At 48.6% G+C, this 16998-nt stretch overlaps 7 protein-coding genes across 7 annotated transcripts; 2 read left to right on the plus strand and 5 right to left on the minus strand.

The window, feature by feature from the left end:
- Positions 1–552: 552 nt before the first annotated feature.
- On the plus strand, positions 553–2246 carry L228DRAFT_268428 (RNA-binding domain-containing protein; the record flags this gene model as incomplete). Its single annotated transcript, XM_018335130.1, has 8 exons — positions 553–591; positions 731–806; positions 874–992; positions 1055–1086; positions 1152–1192; positions 1246–1309; positions 1385–1454; positions 1554–2246. The coding sequence occupies 8 exons, from the start codon at positions 553–555 to the stop codon at positions 2244–2246; spliced, it is 1134 nt and encodes a 377-aa protein (XP_018188622.1).
- A 754-nt stretch (positions 2247–3000) lies between these two features.
- L228DRAFT_142562 (WD repeat protein) lies at positions 3001–4585 on the minus strand. The gene is made up of 6 exons (XM_018329190.1): positions 4493–4585; positions 4258–4371; positions 4167–4206; positions 4015–4110; positions 3349–3941; positions 3001–3285 (listed from the first exon to the last, which is right to left on the minus strand). The coding sequence occupies exons 1-6, from the start codon at positions 4500–4502 to the stop codon at positions 3149–3151; spliced, it is 990 nt and encodes a 329-aa protein (XP_018188623.1). The 5' UTR covers positions 4503–4585; the 3' UTR covers positions 3001–3148.
- A 336-nt stretch (positions 4586–4921) lies between these two features.
- On the minus strand, positions 4922–6114 carry L228DRAFT_247515 (hypothetical protein). The gene is made up of 4 exons (XM_018332655.1): positions 5886–6114; positions 5703–5829; positions 5432–5659; positions 4922–5372 (listed from the first exon to the last, which is right to left on the minus strand). The coding sequence occupies exons 1-4, from the start codon at positions 5903–5905 to the stop codon at positions 5040–5042; spliced, it is 708 nt and encodes a 235-aa protein (XP_018188624.1). The 5' UTR covers positions 5906–6114; the 3' UTR covers positions 4922–5039.
- A 987-nt stretch (positions 6115–7101) lies between these two features.
- Positions 7102–9865, plus strand: L228DRAFT_283127 (PFU-domain-containing protein). The gene is made up of 4 exons (XM_018336081.1): positions 7102–7235; positions 7325–7778; positions 7839–9325; positions 9394–9865. Exons 1-4 carry the CDS (start codon positions 7188–7190, stop codon positions 9745–9747), a joined length of 2343 nt encoding a protein of 780 aa, XP_018188625.1. The 5' UTR covers positions 7102–7187; the 3' UTR covers positions 9748–9865.
- A 226-nt stretch (positions 9866–10091) lies between these two features.
- Positions 10092–10394, minus strand: L228DRAFT_247518 (hypothetical protein). Its single transcript, XM_018332656.1, has one exon. The coding sequence runs from the start codon at positions 10366–10368 to the stop codon at positions 10105–10107; it is 264 nt and encodes an 87-aa protein (XP_018188626.1). The 5' UTR covers positions 10369–10394; the 3' UTR covers positions 10092–10104.
- Positions 10395–10412: 18 nt separating this feature from the next.
- On the minus strand, positions 10413–12770 carry L228DRAFT_261172 (hypothetical protein; the record flags this gene model as incomplete). The annotated part of the gene is made up of 3 exons (XM_018334310.1): positions 10413–11692; positions 11743–11849; positions 11920–12770. 3 exons carry the CDS (start codon positions 12768–12770, stop codon positions 10458–10460), a joined length of 2193 nt encoding a protein of 730 aa, XP_018188627.1. The 3' UTR covers positions 10413–10457.
- An 828-nt stretch (positions 12771–13598) lies between these two features.
- On the minus strand, positions 13599–16036 carry L228DRAFT_142675 (WD40 repeat-like protein). The gene is made up of 4 exons (XM_018329191.1): positions 15752–16036; positions 15130–15696; positions 13889–15062; positions 13599–13831 (listed from the first exon to the last, which is right to left on the minus strand). The coding sequence occupies exons 1-4, from the start codon at positions 15786–15788 to the stop codon at positions 13609–13611; spliced, it is 2001 nt and encodes a 666-aa protein (XP_018188628.1). The 5' UTR covers positions 15789–16036; the 3' UTR covers positions 13599–13608.
- Positions 16037–16998: the final 962 nt, after the last annotated feature.

Here is a 16998-nt window from a genome sequence, read left to right on the forward strand (position 1 = left end):
CGCGCTTATCGAAACAGAGCACCCGCTTCACCCTCTGTGATAAGATATTTCTCCTGTTCGGTCTACATTAGTATGTTATTGGAGACTTGCCACTCTTCGCCTTCCTAGCATATTCTAAAGCCAAGAGGGTCCAGACCCGACTTGTCTTTCAAGCATAAGTTATTCCACGTTGTCGCCAATTGCGTGCCCCTGGATTTTAATAAATGAAGATCGTGGTTTCGCAGAAAAGGTTTTACCGATATTCACACTAATTTACAAAGCAAAAAATTCTTGGAGGAGTGTTCTGCAGTGGGAGATGCGGAAGATATTGTGAGCGAGAAATCAACAGCGTCATTCTAGAAGGAAACCCGTGGGTTACCCTGCTTTACTTCGTTATGCGTGCCTCCATCGTTTATGCGGCAGACTCGCGTTTAAATTCACTTAGCGACCAGGCGACTTTATCGCCAGCGCGGCTTGACTATTATTTCACTTATCACCATTCAATTTGCGTCAATTGTCCAGTATCAGGCTGCGTGTATTGGCGACTATAACAAACTACTCCATTACGCAGTCATGGATCGAGCTTTGGATGAGGTTATTGGAGAGCGCCAGGTAGGTACCTTTCTGTTGTTTGCCTCCTTTTGTCAGATACGCCATCAGCTCTACTGCTTTCCAATGCCGCAGCGATGCTAGAGAGACAATGCGCAATGTTAATATGAAGAAAAAATAAATATCTACTGACACATGGTAGTCACAGAGAGGTGGAGATCGAGGCCGCAGAGACCGCCGTCGCGATAACTGGCCCCGCGACGGTCCCAGAAAGGTCCGTCCGTCAGAATGCCTTGCAACTATTATGTTTCGCTGATCAACCAAACTGACATTACACCTTTGCAGGTGGATCTACCTCGCCCCCTCATCCCCCTATAATCCATGATCGGAACATTGCCCTCAGTCATATGTCAAGTGACCGCAAACACGACTTTCCGGGTCTCGATACGCATTTAGAGAAAGACGTACGCATTGAAACTGGAAGATTATCCGCTGACCTAGTATTTTCCTCCTTTGGCATGCTCAGAGCGCAAGAGATCCTCCCAGAGACTTGAATAGGTTGGTCTTTCTTCAAACAACTTGTCGTTTGCCAGAGCATGATAATACTGACTGGCTCATTGCAGCGATTGGGTACATGACAAGTTCGAAGACGACGACGACAATAGTAGGTTGCCATTCTTACCTTACCGCGTTGCACCCAGCCAACATGATGTCCAGACCGCCCATCCGCGCGTGGACGCCGCTCCCGACGACCTGACCGCTACTCACCTGAACGCGAAGTGTAAGTTTGCATACTTACCACCTCTCTTCTGCTTACGTCTTGGGCATTGAATCACTAACGGCATCATTCTTATAGCGACACCCAATCTGGCGCAAAGATTCGCATCGAGAATCTCCATTGGGATCTCACAGAAGATGACCTCGAAGTGTGTACCCTCTTATACCGACCCTTGTCATCCATGCAGCCTTCTCTACACCTTGCCATCCAAAATTCATTTACATACTTACGCCTTTTGCCAACATAGGGTCTCTTTAGTCGCATTGGACCCGTTCGATCCGTCAAGATCTTGTACGACCGAGCCGGGCGCTCTGAAGGCGTTGCCTTTGTAGTCTACGAATCCTCCTCGGATGCGCGAGTAGCAATTGATGAATTCTCCGGCGCAAACGCCAACGGACAGCCCATCTACCTCAAGCTCGTGCCGAACACGTCCAGGCCTGCTGCTGCTGCTGCTGCTCGGAATCCCTTTGACAACGTGCAGAAGCCCGCCCGCAGCCTTTTCGACCGAGTATCTAGCCCATCGGCAACTGGCGGCCGTCGCCGTCGCGATGACCGCTCTGCATCCCCTAGCCGCCCGAGACGCAGTGACGTTACCAAGCCTGCGCCGAGCAATATCGACCGATATGTCCCCGGCCAGCGACGTTCGTCTCGCTCGCCTGTTCGCCGCCGTGGCGGAAGAGGACGTGGCGGTCGAGGACGAGGCGAGGGTGAGCGAGCCGAAGGTGTTCGTCGACCCCGCAAGACGCAGGAAGAGCTTGACGCCGAGATGGATGATTACTGGGGCGGCAAGGAAGAAGCCGGTGGCGCGACTGCGGGCGGTGCAATTGCGCCTGAGGCGACGTCTGCTCAAAACGGCGGTGGTGTGGCTGCAGCAGATGCTACAGCGCCTCCAGCAGCCGCGGCCGGGGCTGCTGATGGAGACATTGATATGATTGAGTAAAGCAAAAGCACGGTCAGGAAGCATCCGACAAAAGATTTCTTGAAATAACCACAAACAAAAAGAATGGATATAGCTCAACAAGTTTCTTTTGTTACTTTTAACTCTCGGCCTCTTTCTTCTACTGTCATGCAGCGGGCTTTCCTTCTTCGTCTCCTCTCACCCCGGCCACCTGTTCTGTCACCACCTGTGTACCTTTTAATCTTTACTCCCAAAAAATACGCATGTGGCTAGCAATCGCCGCCCAATTCAAGCGCATCACTGAAGACTGCATCTCGCAATAAGAATGTGCACAATGGAATTGACATGAAGTGATATGACCGTTAAGTGTTTGGAAAAAAGGGGTATCATTTCCTTATTGTTTCCTTGTATGCTAATAGGGCCTGTCCGTTTGACAGACCCGCTTTTCCATTTTCCGCCTTCCAAATTTTCGAAAGTTTCATCTCCATCCATAGCCGAATCTCCGTGCCTGGCCTCTTCCCCGAACTCGAAAGTCCAGTGACTGACTCGAAACCTGGATAAGGGCCTGACGTGTCTCAGGAAGATCTCATCACGGCCACGGCCAGAAGCAAATGGCAGGGCCAGACTGCACTGCCGTTGAGAAGGCATTGCATTGGTAGAAAAAAAGAAAAGATAAGAAAAAATGGGATGAGACAAAATTAAAAGAACAGAAAAGGAGAAAAGAAAATTATGGTACAGTGAATTAGAAAAGAAAAAGTATATGAAGAGTTTCTCAGATGCCAAAAGGAGGGAATTAGATCAGCAGAAAGAGCATCTCGGTTCTTTTCAAAGGAACTCAAATGTCGAACAAGTTATGGGATGACCCGACGACGAAGGATCACCTCATACCTAAAGGAAAGGGGCGGAAATATGTATGGCGGACAGAGAAAGGTTATCGTCTAAGATTACCTCCACAGACCGTATGATGTATTTGTGAATTTCCACAGCTTGATAGTTCCGTCCTCACTACCAGTGGCGCAGAGCTTGCCATCTGGCGAGAAGGCAACGGACCAAATGGGGCCGTGATGGCCCTTGTAAATGTCTTTACGCATCAATGTTAGCCACACATAGGAATTCAAGTTTGCAAGGTATAGCAATCACTTACCCAGCTCTTTTTCGTCGTCAAAGTCGTACGCTCGCACCCAAGTGTCGCCGCTGCCGCCCGTCACGAATTTTCTCTGCTCGCCATGGAGCGCCACGCTGACGACCTCATATGGGAGCTTGACTGACTTGATCAATCGGCCGGGATCAGCTCCATCGAAGAAGTAGACAGTCTTTCCGGCCGCAACGCTGAGCACTCCAGGGGCATTGCTCTCAAACGGCGGAGTGTTGAGCTCGCAGCTGCCCACTAACCCTTCGATCTCGTACCCCCGGATAGGCGTGCGCGATCTCAGATCCCACCATCGAATCTTTCGGTCGTCAGATGCCGTAGCCAGAATATTGAAATCGGACCCCCAGATGATCGATTTGATTGTGCCACCGTATACTCCCGGCCCTATCTCATAACTTGCGTCCGAGGTGGACCCTGTGGCGTCCGGACTGCTGCTCCGGTTCAGGTCAAAGATTCGAAGTTTCTTCTCGGCGCCACCGGTGGCTAGGAATTGGGGACGGGCTTGTGTTGGGAATGCGACGGATCGAACGATGTGTGCGTGTTGGAAAGTATGGAGGGTTTCGCCAGTGTAAGTGTTCCACACCTTGCTATTTTCGAAAAGTTGTCAGGTTTCCAGATTCCGATCAGTCGTTTGGAGCAATGGCAAAGGCAGAAACTTACGCTGAGAAGTCTGCTGATCCTGTAGCTGCAAGAGAAGCATCTCCGGAAAGACGAGCTTGCCAGACGGCTCCTTTGTGGCCCATGAATGTTCCGATCCTTTCGACGAGAATTAGCAATGAGCTTCAGGCGAGAATGCAGTCAGTCTGTCTCACCAATCGCCTGTTATGCCATCGCGAAGCATCGGGTTGTTATCTGGCTCGAGTCAGCGGCCGTAAATCTGATAATCGTTTACTGTTGTAATACCTTTGCATGCTGAGACAAGGTAGTATTGATCGTCGTCCACGACTGAGGAGAAGCTGAGGTGAGTGACAGGCCGCGAGTGGCCATGGCAGGTTAAAGGAACGGCTTTTGATGCTTCTGGAGAATCTACATCAGTTACTATAATGATAGGATATCGGGCGTGACCGCCGAAGGTTGTCATGATTGATGTCAATTGTAAGGGCATCATTTTGCGTAATGGTTAAGGAGGTGGACGAACCAGACGTCATTGATGCTAATGTGAATGCGAAATATAGGGAATTCGTATCAAAAGCTCGTAAAAGTGAAATTCCGTCAATTCGTAAAGAGTAAGGACCGTTTGAGGCGACAGCAGGGCAGAGGATGAGAGGTGGTGAATGCGCCTGCTATACTGGAAAGTTTGGTTTAGCGGGGTATGTTAGGTATATAAGTCCTAAAATAGCGTCGCGGTTACCGTCAGGATAATAATCCTTTGCTCTCGTCATCTTGAGACTTACAGATGCAGGCGACACTATTTTACAGCAAAAAAGTGGAATTGAATGGACGAGACTTTGCGATTGGAGCTGTTGATGAATGTTTCAATAAGCTAATTAGCGGATTGTTTGGTCAGGGCAGATGCCGCGGCTCGCGTTTAGGTTGGGACTGGCGCGGAGCAAGCGGAGTATCATTCGCTCCTCCACAAAACCTCTCTAAAAACTGCACTACAGTATTATATCATCAAACATCATGGGACTGGTATATTATTGTGGGCTGAGTTGCTACGTCTAAATTGATATGGAGAAATTTACTCAACGGTAACGGTTGCGGTATCCATAATGGCTTTGGAGAACTTTCTCCAACAAATCCACCGTCAACATTGGACACCCCCTTATCAAGATGCTCAAATCTGGTCTCCCCACCAGGTCGTATATTCTGTCATATGCCGCTTTACAGATGAGGTCGCGCATTGCTCGATCGGAGTCAAGGGTGGTTTCATAAGCTGTACGAGCTGCTTCGATGAGGTTGTCACATGTTGACTTATGCCCAACGTTTTCGCCCGCTCTTTTAACTGCGTAGTCCTTGAGACTCTGTATCCCGAATTCATCCCCCATGGAATACATCAACACATGAAGTACGAGAGGCTGCGGGAAATTCTATGTCAATCACCTACTCGCAGAAGAGATCCACAAGTTTGACATACAGAGCTAATCTTCTCGTGCCTTCCATTGGCCGTCATTTCTTTTACATGGTTGTCTCCATCTTCTTCATAATCCTCCACTTCCGATTCTATATCAAGACTCGCAATGCCGTCGTCTGCTAACTTGTCGTTTAGATCTTCGGAGTAATCAAGCTGGTAGAGAAAATGAAGCATCTTCTCTACAAGAAGCGGATTGTGGTCCTTTAAGAGGATTTCGTTTTCTTCATTTTCCTGTTCTCTATGAGCCATGCATATTTATTTTCGGACATCTTACCTTCCAGTCTCCTTGGCACACTGCCATGAAATACTCTGATAATGAGCTTATAATCACTCGGTGTGCCTTGAACTCTTGACTTGCGCAGCGAATCGTTATATCTGTGAACAATCCTTTTTCACGGCATCTTTAATTCCATTCAACGTTTGCTCGAGTCTGTTAGGGCTTCTTGCGGGGACTTACTGCCACAATGCTTTCGACATTTTCGCTTCGCACGATTGTATAGGCTCCGTACAGTCTGTATGGTCGCAAGAGTCCAAGCCCTGATTTTGATGTTCCGGGAGCTTACTCTTCCTGGACCTCTTCTTTGCTTTACCTTTCATGAGAGACGTGCTTGTTGATGGATAAGCGGGGTTGAAGAATTAATTTATACCGGCATGGTTGTGGAAATGATGGTTACACATGTTTCGCTACGAAATAACATGTGCAGGCATGTTAATCCAATAAGGCCACTCAGATCGGATCCATGTCACTTGGAAGTCGAGTGTAAGTTAATATACCTAGGTATCTTTTCGTCATACGCTGAGCTTTGTTGTTCTGTTGGGAGAATTTCCTCGTTGGGTCGAACGGCTGAATACTTTGAAGCGGCGCAGTCGAATTCCTTTACGAACTAACCTCTAATATTTGTTGGGCACGTTTTGGATGTTCATTAGAATCTGCAAGAATGGCATGAAGACTACCAGGTAGCAAAGACAGCACCATCCATATACCTACGTATAGATGTCAGAAACAAAAATTTGTCACGCATATTTTCTAGCCTATGGCATCTTCTCAAATTTTGGGACAATGGTTACGCAGTAAGATGTCTTCCATGCTGGAAACGAGTAGCCTTCCCCTCGATGACTCTTATTCGGCATTTCCAGGACAGAGTATCTCTACCATCGGCGCTCAGAGCTGTCGAAGATCCGTTCCAGTAAGTCTGCCGCAAACTCCGGCATTTCTCATTTCAGATACTTGATATTTGGATCAGTCCCAAAATTTATGATTCAGTCAAGACCTGCCTGACGGGACTATATAATGCATTTGACATTTGCCGGATCCAGAAACTAAACGGTGGGTCATTCTGAGCGCGGATAGAATACCAGGATCTCTGGCTTGGGGTCTGAGTACTTCGGCACGGAACTTCTGGGCTGCTCAGAATTTTAATTTTTAATAACAGAACCTGCTCCAACTGCATACATCTTCACATTAAGAACCAGCCTCGAGAAAAAATCGTCAGCAACAGATGAATCCTCACGAGCAAGGGAAGAGGGCGAGTGTAAACAAGGAGGTTTAAGTTTGACCCCGCGATTCTTCGCGTTTGTTTAGCGCGGGGTAGCTCCAGACGGCGGCAAATTCCGTGCGTATAACTGCCTTATGTCATCCCTATATGTCCCCTGACGCAACTTGAAGCTCAGCATAACAACTTTGAATCTTGAAGATACATTCATTAAATTGGCTTTACCCGGTTTCTTGAGCTTTTAGATTGTTTGGATTTCTCTCAGAATGGGAGATTATAAGCTTTCTGCTTGCCTTCAGGGGCACGAGGACGATGTAAGTATAACTACAACCATTGGAGCTACCCAGCAGCTGCTGGGAACTCTTCATCCAAAGCTGTCACTGATATAAATTGAATGTACTAGGTCAGAGCTGTCTCATTTCCGAACCCAGAGCTTGTATTATCAGCATCTCGAGATGCAACTGTGAGATTATGGAAGCGACTCAGGCACTCACCGCCCGAGTATGATTGCACACTGTCCTCCCATGGCACGGCTTTTATAAATGCTTTGACTTATCTACAACCTTCGGCAGAGTACCCAGAGGGCCTCGTGATATCTGGAGGTCGTGACACGATTATTGAAGTGCGACAGCCTGGAAAATCCTCCGAGGAGGATGCTGAGGCATTACTGCTTGGCCACGCCCACAATATTTGTGCATTGGATTCGCTGTCGGACGGAGGGCTCATAGTAAGCGGTGGATGGGACGCCCAGGCTAGGGTATGGAAAGTCGGCAAATGGGAATGTGAGGCTGTCTTGGAAGGGCACCAGGGCAGTGTCTGGGCTGTATTGGCTTACGACAAGAACACTATCATTACTGGTACGTTTGCGGAGAATCGCAGTTTTTACCAGAATGGTCATTATACTAACATCTGTAAAGGCTGTGCGGATAAGCTCATAAGGGTCTTCACTGAGACCGGAAAGCTTGTAAAGACAATCCGAGGCAGCTCTGATGTCGTGCGCGCCCTATGTCGCCTTCCTAGTCGCCACCCTTCAGGTGCACACTTCGCCTCCGCTGGGAATGATGGTCTGATCCGGTTCTGGACTCTCGATGGCCGCGAGGTCACTCAATTACAAGGTCACGAAAGCTTTATTTATTCTTTAACATGTCTACCAAACGGCGACCTGGTGTCTTCAGGTGAGGACCGCACGGTCCGCATTTGGCAAGGAAGCCAGTGCATTCAGACCATCACCCATCCTGCTATCTCTGTTTGGACTGTGGCAGTTTGTCCTCAGACTGGCGATATTGTTACCGGCGCAAGTGATCGAATCGTGCGTCTGTTCACCAAATCAAGAGAACGACAAGCGGACGGCCACACCATTCAAGCCTTTGAAGAATCCGTGAAAGCTTCGGCTATTCCACAGCAGCAAGTAGGGAACGTCAAGAAGGAGCAGCTTCCTGGTCCAGAGTTCTTGCAGCAAAAGTCAGGCACAAAAGAAGGGCAAGTTGCTATGATTAGAGAGACTGATGGAAGCGTAACCGCTCACCAGTGGTCATCGGCGACCCAGCAGTGGATCAGCGTAGGCACGGTTGTCGACTCTGCGGGGAGCAGCGGGCGCAAGCAAGAATTTCAAGGCAAAGACTACGACTACGTCTTTGATGTTGACATTGAAGATGGAAAGCCGCCGCTCAAGCTGCCTTACAACCTCTCTCAAAACCCCTACGAAGCCGCTACCAAGTTTATTCAAGATAATGAGCTTCCCATAGCTTATCTTGACCAAGTTGCCAACTTCATTACTTCTAACACTCAGGGAGGTGTTATTGGCCACTCCCCGCATCAAACTGCGCCTGGCTCAGATCCCTGGGGCACAGAGTCTCGTTATCGACCTGGAGAGATATCATCAGCACCAGCATCATCTTCACTGCCTCCAGAAAGTCGGCCGAAGATTCTCCCTCAAACCTCATATTTGTCAATCAAATCGGCAAACCTCAAGGTCGTTCAAAAGAAGATTGAAGAGATCAACCAGCAGCTCATTGAAAATGGCGAGAAGGACATCTCGCTAAATCCAAAGGAGATAAACTATTTGCAGTCTCTAATTCAATTACTCGAGGATGGACATGGAGCGCTTCATCACCAAAGCCACCCTTTGACGAACGGCTTGGAGAGTGTACTTAAAATTATTACGCTTTGGCCACCCGCGCAAAGAATCCCTGGTCTGGACTTGTTGCGGCTGCTCGCTGGCGCCACCGCCGCGGTTGCCAAATACGAAACACCGTCAGGCGATACGATTGTTCAAATCCTGGAGAGGAGCGGTGTGTTTGAAGACAAGGAGCGAAGCAATAATATCATGCTTGCTGTCCGAACATTTGCAAATCTCTTCGAAAGTGAAGAAGGGCGGACCGTTGCTGACGGTAATTTCGAAAAGGTAATTCATTTTTCTCTTTCGCAATACTGTCATCTGCCCTTTTAAGCTACTAACATATCTGTGAACAGATCACTTCTCTAGTTGAGTCTTCATCAACTGGCACCACCAACCGCAATCTTACCATCGCTGTGACAACCCTGTACATCAATTACGCCGTTCTTCTCACCTTCCCTACCCACTCCATCGAACGTGCGTTCACGCTACTCGAAAGCCTTACCGCTATCATTTCCACTACACCTGACTCAGAGGCACTCTATAGAGCGCTCGTTGGAAGTGGCACCCTTCTTAGCATGGGAGACGAGATTCGAAGCGCCGCTGTCGAGATATACAATCTCCCACACGCAATCGAAAAGGCCGAGCATACCACCAAAGAACCCCGCATCAAAACCATCATCCAGGAGATTCGAGACATGCTTGCTTGAATTGCCCATCGCCGTTTGTCCAACGCGAGAGCAAAATTTCTAACGAATACTGTACTAGCGATGCCTATCTTCTTCTATCTTTGTTCTCATTTTCCCTTTGTCCATAGCTTTTCACGACATGTTTCTGTTTCGGATTTTTTTCGATGAGTAAAAGAAAATAGATTGTTTCTCTCAAATTATGTCAATACGCTATCTAAAAGCTATTTTCAATTTTTTCTCCTCTCACGTGCCTGCCTGTTCAAGATCGCTCATTGAGACGGCCTATGTAGGATGTAGTAAACCGTATTTGTATTTCAAACGTAGTGCTAAGTAAAACATTCCAGACTTCAGTAGGAAAAAGAAATACCGGGACTTAGATCATCTGGATTCCAATACGCATTGCTGCAGCTGTATGCGTCTTTCGACGATGGGGTAACGATCACGCTTCGCTGCTCTGAATGAGATCCTTGTCCTGGCTACGGAACGTAAAAGAAAGGTCAAACAAAACATGAGAAAAGGAAATTGAAAAGGATCATCTGGAACTAGTAGCGGCAAAGAGACGAATGTGATCAAAATCCTTTGGGAAAAGAGACCACCTGTTTCCTTTTCTCCACGCGCTTCAACTAGTTCCAAACCGATCATGAAAACAGAGAGATTGTCTGAGAATGGAAAACTCATTATCGATAGTCAGCGTTCGCAATATACGTAGATCCATGGATAATCTCTCTCTTCTACTTCTGGCTTCCCTCAATAGTAATAGGAGAATCCTGAGCCGGAGCTTGACCCTGACCCTGAGTCTGTATAGCGCCAGGCAGCAAAGCCATCTTGCGACGTCTCTTCTTTGCTCTTGAACTTCTACCTTTGCTCGCGGCGTTGCGACCAGACGCAGACGCGCGGGAATTGTTACGCTCGGTAGCGCCAGTTTTTGAGCTTGTAGGTCCATTATTACCCTTGTGCGAGCCGGAAGGTTGAGTAGGGAAAAGAAGGCGACGAGGGTGAGGAGTGATTGGCCCAAATTTTTGTAATTCATGGTAGTGGTTTTCGGGGTCAACATCCCGCTTCAATCGAGAGGTTTCATTTCCTGTTTTATGCTCTGCAGACTCGTTATTCGTTAGAGAACTTTCTCCCTGTCCTACCCAAGCCTCGTCATCCGACAAGGTACGAGCACTGTCGGGCGACCTGCTGCGTTTGCCGAGCTGAATTCTTTCAAGACGTGTCGAGATAAGATTCTCTTCAACATCCATTTGGTCGGAACGTTCGACAATACTCCCAGTTTTATCCTGGTGTTCCCTGGAACCGTCAATTATCTCGTCCTCTGAGCCAACATGGTTTGGGCGAATGGTCGTCAGATCGGGTTCTGAATAGTCGTTGGCAGATTCGTCGGCATCACTCGCGGGATTCAATTCATACTGATGTTGCGCGCGGAGATTGTCCAGCAATACATGCCTTTTATTCCCAAACAAGCGAGTAACAGCAGACTCTGTCTTGGAGGAAGAGGGTTGCCCCTTCACTTTGCCTGGACGGAACTTAGAGTTCATTTCTGAGCCAGAATCTAGATCAATCGGGTTACTCTTTTTATCGCCACGGGTGTTCCTTGTCGCCGGGCCCGCCGCGGACCCCTTCTTCAGCAAGCGCAGGGTAGAAGCATTGGAGGCATTATAGATTCTTTTGGTGGGGCTTCCACTAGCCGATGAGCCTGCATCGATTTGGAAGTCGGCGCTAAAATCGTATGCCCTTCCCTTTCCCTTGGGCGGTGTTCCTGCCTTGACTCGATCTTCAAAGGAGTTCTCTACTCGTTTGAGATCAGCAACTCGGCTTTTTGGCCCTGCCAATGGCTGTTTGATGCTGAGCGGCGTGAGATTCTCAAGGAAGGTGTTTCGTTGGCGACAGGTGAGACGGGTCTTCGAGCGTCCATGCGCGGCTGTTGCAAGTGAAAAATCAGGGAATTGGTATAGCTTAAGCTGCGCTGCTTGCGTTTAGTCATTGCCATATTGAAAGAGTAGTCGAGGCAATTACCTTCGCTTCTGTAGAAAAATTGAAATTGAGCATAGGGCGGCTCCGGCCAGAGCTTATAGCTCACAACTCTGATTGGCTGCTTCCGAAGAATTCGGGCCTTGGAGAAGCTATATTTCAAGAGAAGAAGTCAGTTGATGAGCCGTTGACATCGTAGAATTAGCTGAGTCTTCCACTTACGTTGCCATATGTGCAATGTCGTTCGGCGCATCTCTTGGCGCGCCTTCACCATCTTCTTCCTTGAGCCACGCCTTGAAATTGTGCTCATCCCATTTGCGTTCAAGCGTGACCCGATGGATTTTGATAATGATCTGACCCGCTCCGTTCTTTTCTTCCACTTCATGAGTCTTCTTATCCTCAAGCTTCGTAGAGTTCAATGCAGAGACGACTTCGTCTGCCTCAAAGGCGGCATCTTCCTGATTATGGTCTGGGCCTGAGATAATCATCTTTTCAAATGACGCTTCGACGCCGATATTTTCGAACACCCAAGTATGCTCTCGCATATGCCCATCGTTTCCTTCGACCCAGCGAGATTTGAACCAAACTTTTCCGTCTGGTTGCTTAAAATCCGGATCCTTCGGGTTGAGATAAACAATTAATCTCCTTTCTGGTTGCGTACGGCCATCGAGAAACATCTCCGCAAGGAAACTAAATTTGGGGGGTTTTACTCGGCTTTCAGCGTACAGCCTTGCTAAGCGGCGAGATCTTCGAATTTTGTCAGAGGACATTACTGTTCCTACTTTCGTCGGGATTGTCAGGTCATGTAATGTCCGGCCTCCATCTTCGGAAAAGAAAGTCCTACCGTATTGGTTTTGATCCTCCATCGGGTTTTCAGAGAGTGCGCCTGGATCACCGACTTCGACATATGGTATCTTCGGCTGGATAGATATGGCGAATGATGCACCTACTTCTGACTGGACATAGCAAGAGACCCCTGGATCACCTCGACGTTCTTTCAATCCCCATTCCCTCAGGTTGGTCTTTGAATCACCAGTGGTGACATGTACTATCAAGTTGCGAAACTCCGGCATCACGAGGTAAGCGTGGGTTTTCCCTCAGGGTACCGGCCGGATAAATATTTGAACCACCGCACCCTCGAGGAAGGAGCGTTGATGGTAACTTAGAAACCAAAACAGCTAAGGCAGTGAGAGAGAGAGAATGAGCTAAAACTCAGGATACATGATTCAGTGCTCAGGCTAAAAGCTTGCCGCTTGATGAAGCTGAGACGCCGCTGCTCAGACGCGCTATAGGCCAAGATAGCTGTGGGAAATCCAATCGGGGTAATGAGTAAGTATGCCTGAAAAATGATTTGCGAAGCTTGAGTAAAGCCTCTGGAGAGACTGAGGAAAGTTCGACGATCCGGATAGAGAAAGGCTCGCAGGGCAAGATGGTGATCAAAAAGCATAAAAGTTTTGGGTGGAGTGTAATGCTGTTGCAAACTGTTTTTCCAAAAAACAATAGAAGACAAGAAAGGTGAAGCAATGTCAAGAGCAGTTTGGTGGATATGGCCCACTCGTCAATCGCGCCACGTGAATTTATGCAGCCCTGGGAAACCAGAATACACAACGACCTCCGACCTCCTGAGGTCAGTGGGTTCGAAGGTGGACCTTCACAGGAATATCAACTTATTTGTCTCCGCAAAAGCCAACTCCCCTGCTCCTTGAGCCAGAAGATGGTAGAGCCGTCGATGGCCCAATCGAACGGAAGGATAATACGTGGTAGCTTTTATTTAATGGAATCATTTCCGATTCGTTTCAATCCGCAAGCTAATAGAGGAAAAGATGACCATATCTTGAAGAGGTATACTGACCATTGCGCCTATACCAGCTCCAAACACACCACTTCCTGACGCCTTTCCAGAATACAAGACTATTGCCCAATACCGATCTCATATCCAAGTAGAACCTCGGTAGAATTACCTTCCCACCCTCTGTTTCCCGCCGTGGAAATCATGTATTTACAGGCCGGATCGATATACAACTGTGAAACTACGCCAGTGCGGTGCCCGGGGACGATGAGGAACGGTACGGCGGAGTGTTTGAAAACTTGCTGCTCTTTGAGGTCGTAAAGTCGAAGAATATCATAGGACGCGCTTCAAGGCTTAATAAATGCACAGACTACGTTACAAGGAGTGTATAGTGACACTTACCAGATGAGATGCCGGCCGTTAGGCATGGCCCGAACTGCACTCACAGGTCCACTTCCCTGTGGAAATTTAAAAGTCCGCTCGGGGGCTCGAAGTCCCTTGTGAAGGCTGTATTCTTCGACTGTCCCATTGCGCCGTCCCGCATATATGTAGTTTCCATCTGGAGACCAACAAGCGTTCATGCACCAGGGAGGACTATTCCTAGGGACAACTAAAGCGACAGGGTTGCGCGCTCTTCGATCCCAAATCCGAATTGTGCCGTCAATGGAAGCTGCAAGGAAGGTACTATCCGAGGAAGCTGGCTCTGAGAACACGGAGCTTTGGTCCTTATTTTCATTTGGCGCAGTTCCTTTACCTTCGTCCGAGTGCGGAAGTCCGTTCATCATTGGGGGCTGTCTCAGTTCCGTGGCGGCACTTTCAGGCGCATTTTCTCCTGGCGGCTGTTCTCGACCAATGCCCTGTGGTGCATGCTCGGGCTGCTGATAAGGCTGCACCGGTCCACCAGCATTTGCCATATCAATGTCACCCTCAGCATCCTCGTCTTCCTGTTGTTGAATCCCACTGGCAATAGCTCTGGAGAATTCATCGTCTTCGTCATCAAAATTACCACCAGACGGGCCGCTCGGTCTCCCGTCGTCGTTATCTCCAAATAAGGAATCACCTCCCCCATGGTCGCTGAAGAGGGAATCTGCTGGTGACCCAGGCGCGTCCTTATCACCCTCATTTCCTCTTTTATAATCGACATCAATTCCATTGGATAATCCGTTCGTCAAAGGCTTGGCGGTATTGTTTGAGGAATACGTGCCGTTTGTAGTAGACACGTCACCAGACTCTTCCGGAACTGGCAAGCTTGATAAGGGTCTTATTTCTACGGCGGATATCTGGCCGCCACTTCCCTCGAAGCTACGCTTTACCTGGCCGGTGTTGAGATCCCAATCATGGATATTCTTGTCCCAGCTTCCCGAGAGCACCGACTTCTCGTCATGGGCGAGTGTGAGGACGGAAACTGCTGAAGTGTGCTTTCGCAACGATGTTATCCTCTTTCCCTCATCATGCCGAACAGATTGCAGATTGATGCAACCAGATTCTAGTCCAGAGAGTAGCCAAAGTGCACGATGATGGACGGCGAGGGAATACACAGGAGAAAGCGCTAGCGTATCATCGCCTGGAAGTTTTACTAGAATCAGGTTCAGAACAGCTGCCGGAGAGGTCTCTTAAGTCGTCAGTAGACAGCGAAGACTTACTCTGAGGTTCTTCATTCTCCCAATAGCTTGTCAACACGCCAGCCTTGGTTACGCTATCCACGAAGGGGTGACGCTGCGCGACCGTGAGCATGACTTTTGAATTGACCGTATCAACCCAATTGAACTTTCTGACATATCCGTCTGCACCACCACTGAACACCCATCGCATGTCTGGCGTCGCTGTGACGGCATTGATGGAGGTACTATGGGGAGCTGCAATAGTGGGGACGATATCGTACACAGGAGCTGTGAGCGCTTCAGGTCTTACGCCGGGGCGCCAAGGAAGTGCCGTCGCAATCTGTGTCGAAGCAGGACGCGGAGATGGGGATGTCAAGAACACTGTAGGGTTTGGCTGCGACGAGGACTGGCCCAATTGCGGAGTAGTATCTGCCTGGTTATCGTCCTGGTCTTCCTCTTCTTCTTCATTGTCCTCATTGTCTTCGTCATTGTCTCCTTCTGCATCGGCGTCGGGGTCAGCGTCAGCGTCCGCATCCGCATCCGCATCTCCCTCCCCAACGTCTTCCATGTCTTCATCCGCATCGTTTTCCGAGCTTCCGTTGGGGGAACCTAGTTCGCGTGATCAGCGTTTTGGTATTTGCAATGATGGAGAGATCGCCCATACCCGCAGCCTCACGCTCCTCGTCCTCTAGAGATTGCATATTGCTTAGATGATCCTGGGCGAGGACGTCCCTGAACCAAAACAAGTCTGCGCAACTTTCAAATGCAAAAAGAAGCACCAGTATAAGAAAATGCCAATCCAAGTCAAAAGACGACGGAAAGCAACTCAGCAACGACGAATAGAATCAGCAGCAACAGCCATCTCCCCTCGCGCCCAAAGGGAAAGTCCAAGGAGCGCACCACAGAGGATTGCTATGATGCTGTTCAGCCACGGCAACAATAGAGGTCAGTCTGGCTAATAAGATAGCTTGTAGGGTTGTCGCGATAGCTACCTTGATAGGAACAGATTGTCCCCATATAAGAGGCAAATGTGAGCTAATAACTCCATAATAGTACTAGTGCGAGGTACGGCAGAGCCGCCTCGCATAGCCCTGGCGAAGCTAGTCCCAAGAAAGAAAGTATTTTCTCAACCCCCGGCAAACTTGCCCTTATTTCCCAGGGTGTCTCCCTCTCTGTCTCCACACGTTTCATTTCTGTCCTTACGGCCATCATCATCATTTCAACCCTCATTGTAACTACCTACAGCATTTGTCACCCTCTGACGACAGACGGTTCTATAATTTGGATATCATCCAGTAGATCAATTCTTTCCTATCTCCTTATAAGAAGACTTCTTCGTCTGTATCACCTTGTCCGTGAATCTCACTGAGCAAGTGCGGGCGAACAAGTAAATTCTCCGCATTGGCATCATCGCCAGATGGGCAGACTGCCAGTGATGGGGCATACAGGGCTATTGAGGGCACTAGGGCAACGGTCTCATGGCAACGAAGGTTCATCAAGTCTCCGGTCACTCTGAAGTAGCAGCCAAGTAGGTAGGTATTCAGACTTTAGCACCGCTCTTGTTGAATTGCCAAAATAAAAACGGCCATGTCGCTCTGCCACCTGTCTAATTGCAACTTGATATTTTGTATCATTCTATATGTTTTCAACCCCGGTCAGGAAGCAACCTTGAGCGGCCCTTCAGAGCCCATTGTGAGTGTGCGCAATAACAGTTCTTTTGGGGTATGATTTGGTCTTTGTCGGTTTAGGAAAGAGCTCTCGTGAGGTTGGTGATATTCACCGTTTGTTACTTGCAACTCGCCAAACACAAAACAAACCTACATCTGCCTGCTCAGTGCACTCTGCCATTGTTGTGTTCCGCCTCAAGCTCTCTCGACACGTTAATATCCCTCCTGTCCTTGCGATTTCGAG

Source organism: Xylona heveae, assembly GCF_001619985.1.
Source record: "Xylona heveae TC161 unplaced genomic scaffold L228scaffold_5, whole genome shotgun sequence".
Taxonomy (NCBI): Eukaryota; Fungi; Ascomycota; class Xylonomycetes; order Xylonales; family Xylonaceae; genus Xylona; species Xylona heveae.

Bases quoted from the DNA above. Each gene is read 5' to 3' on its own strand.
- L228DRAFT_142562 (XM_018329190.1), bottom strand. The intron at 4,111-4,166 runs GTGAGACAGACT...TCTCGTCGAAAG, and splicing joins GATGGCATAACAGGCGATTG to GATCGGAACATTCATGGGCC. The intron at 3,286-3,348 runs GTAAGTGATTGC...TGATGCGTAAAG, and splicing joins TGACGACGAAAAAGAGCTGG to ACATTTACAAGGGCCATCAC.
- L228DRAFT_247515 (XM_018332655.1), bottom strand. From the start codon at position 5,905: ATGTCGAAAGCATTGTGGCA. The intron at 5,830-5,885 runs GTAAGTCCCCGC...ATGGAATTAAAG, and splicing joins ATGTCGAAAGCATTGTGGCA to ATGCCGTGAAAAAGGATTGT. The intron at 5,660-5,702 runs GTAAGATGTCCG...CATAGAGAACAG, and splicing joins TGTGCCAAGGAGACTGGAAG to GAAAATGAAGAAAACGAAAT.
- L228DRAFT_283127 (XM_018336081.1), top strand. From the start codon at position 7,188: ATGGGAGATTATAAGCTTTCTGCTTGCCTTCAGGGGCACGAGGACGAT. The intron at 7,779-7,838 runs GTACGTTTGCGG...ACATCTGTAAAG, and splicing joins CAAGAACACTATCATTACTG to GCTGTGCGGATAAGCTCATA. The intron at 9,326-9,393 runs GTAATTCATTTT...ATCTGTGAACAG, and splicing joins CTGACGGTAATTTCGAAAAG to ATCACTTCTCTAGTTGAGTC.
- L228DRAFT_247518 (XM_018332656.1), bottom strand. From the start codon at position 10,368: ATGATCGGTTTGGAACTAGTTGAAGCGCGTGGAGAAAAGGAAACAGGT.
- L228DRAFT_142675 (XM_018329191.1), bottom strand. From the start codon at position 15,788: ATGCAATCTCTAGAGGACGAGGAGCGTGAGGCTGCGG. The intron at 15,697-15,751 runs GTATGGGCGATC...CACGCGAACTAG, and splicing joins CGAGGAGCGTGAGGCTGCGG to GTTCCCCCAACGGAAGCTCG. The intron at 15,063-15,129 runs GTAAGTCTTCGC...ACCTGATTCTAG, and splicing joins GGAGAATGAAGAACCTCAGA to TAAAACTTCCAGGCGATGAT.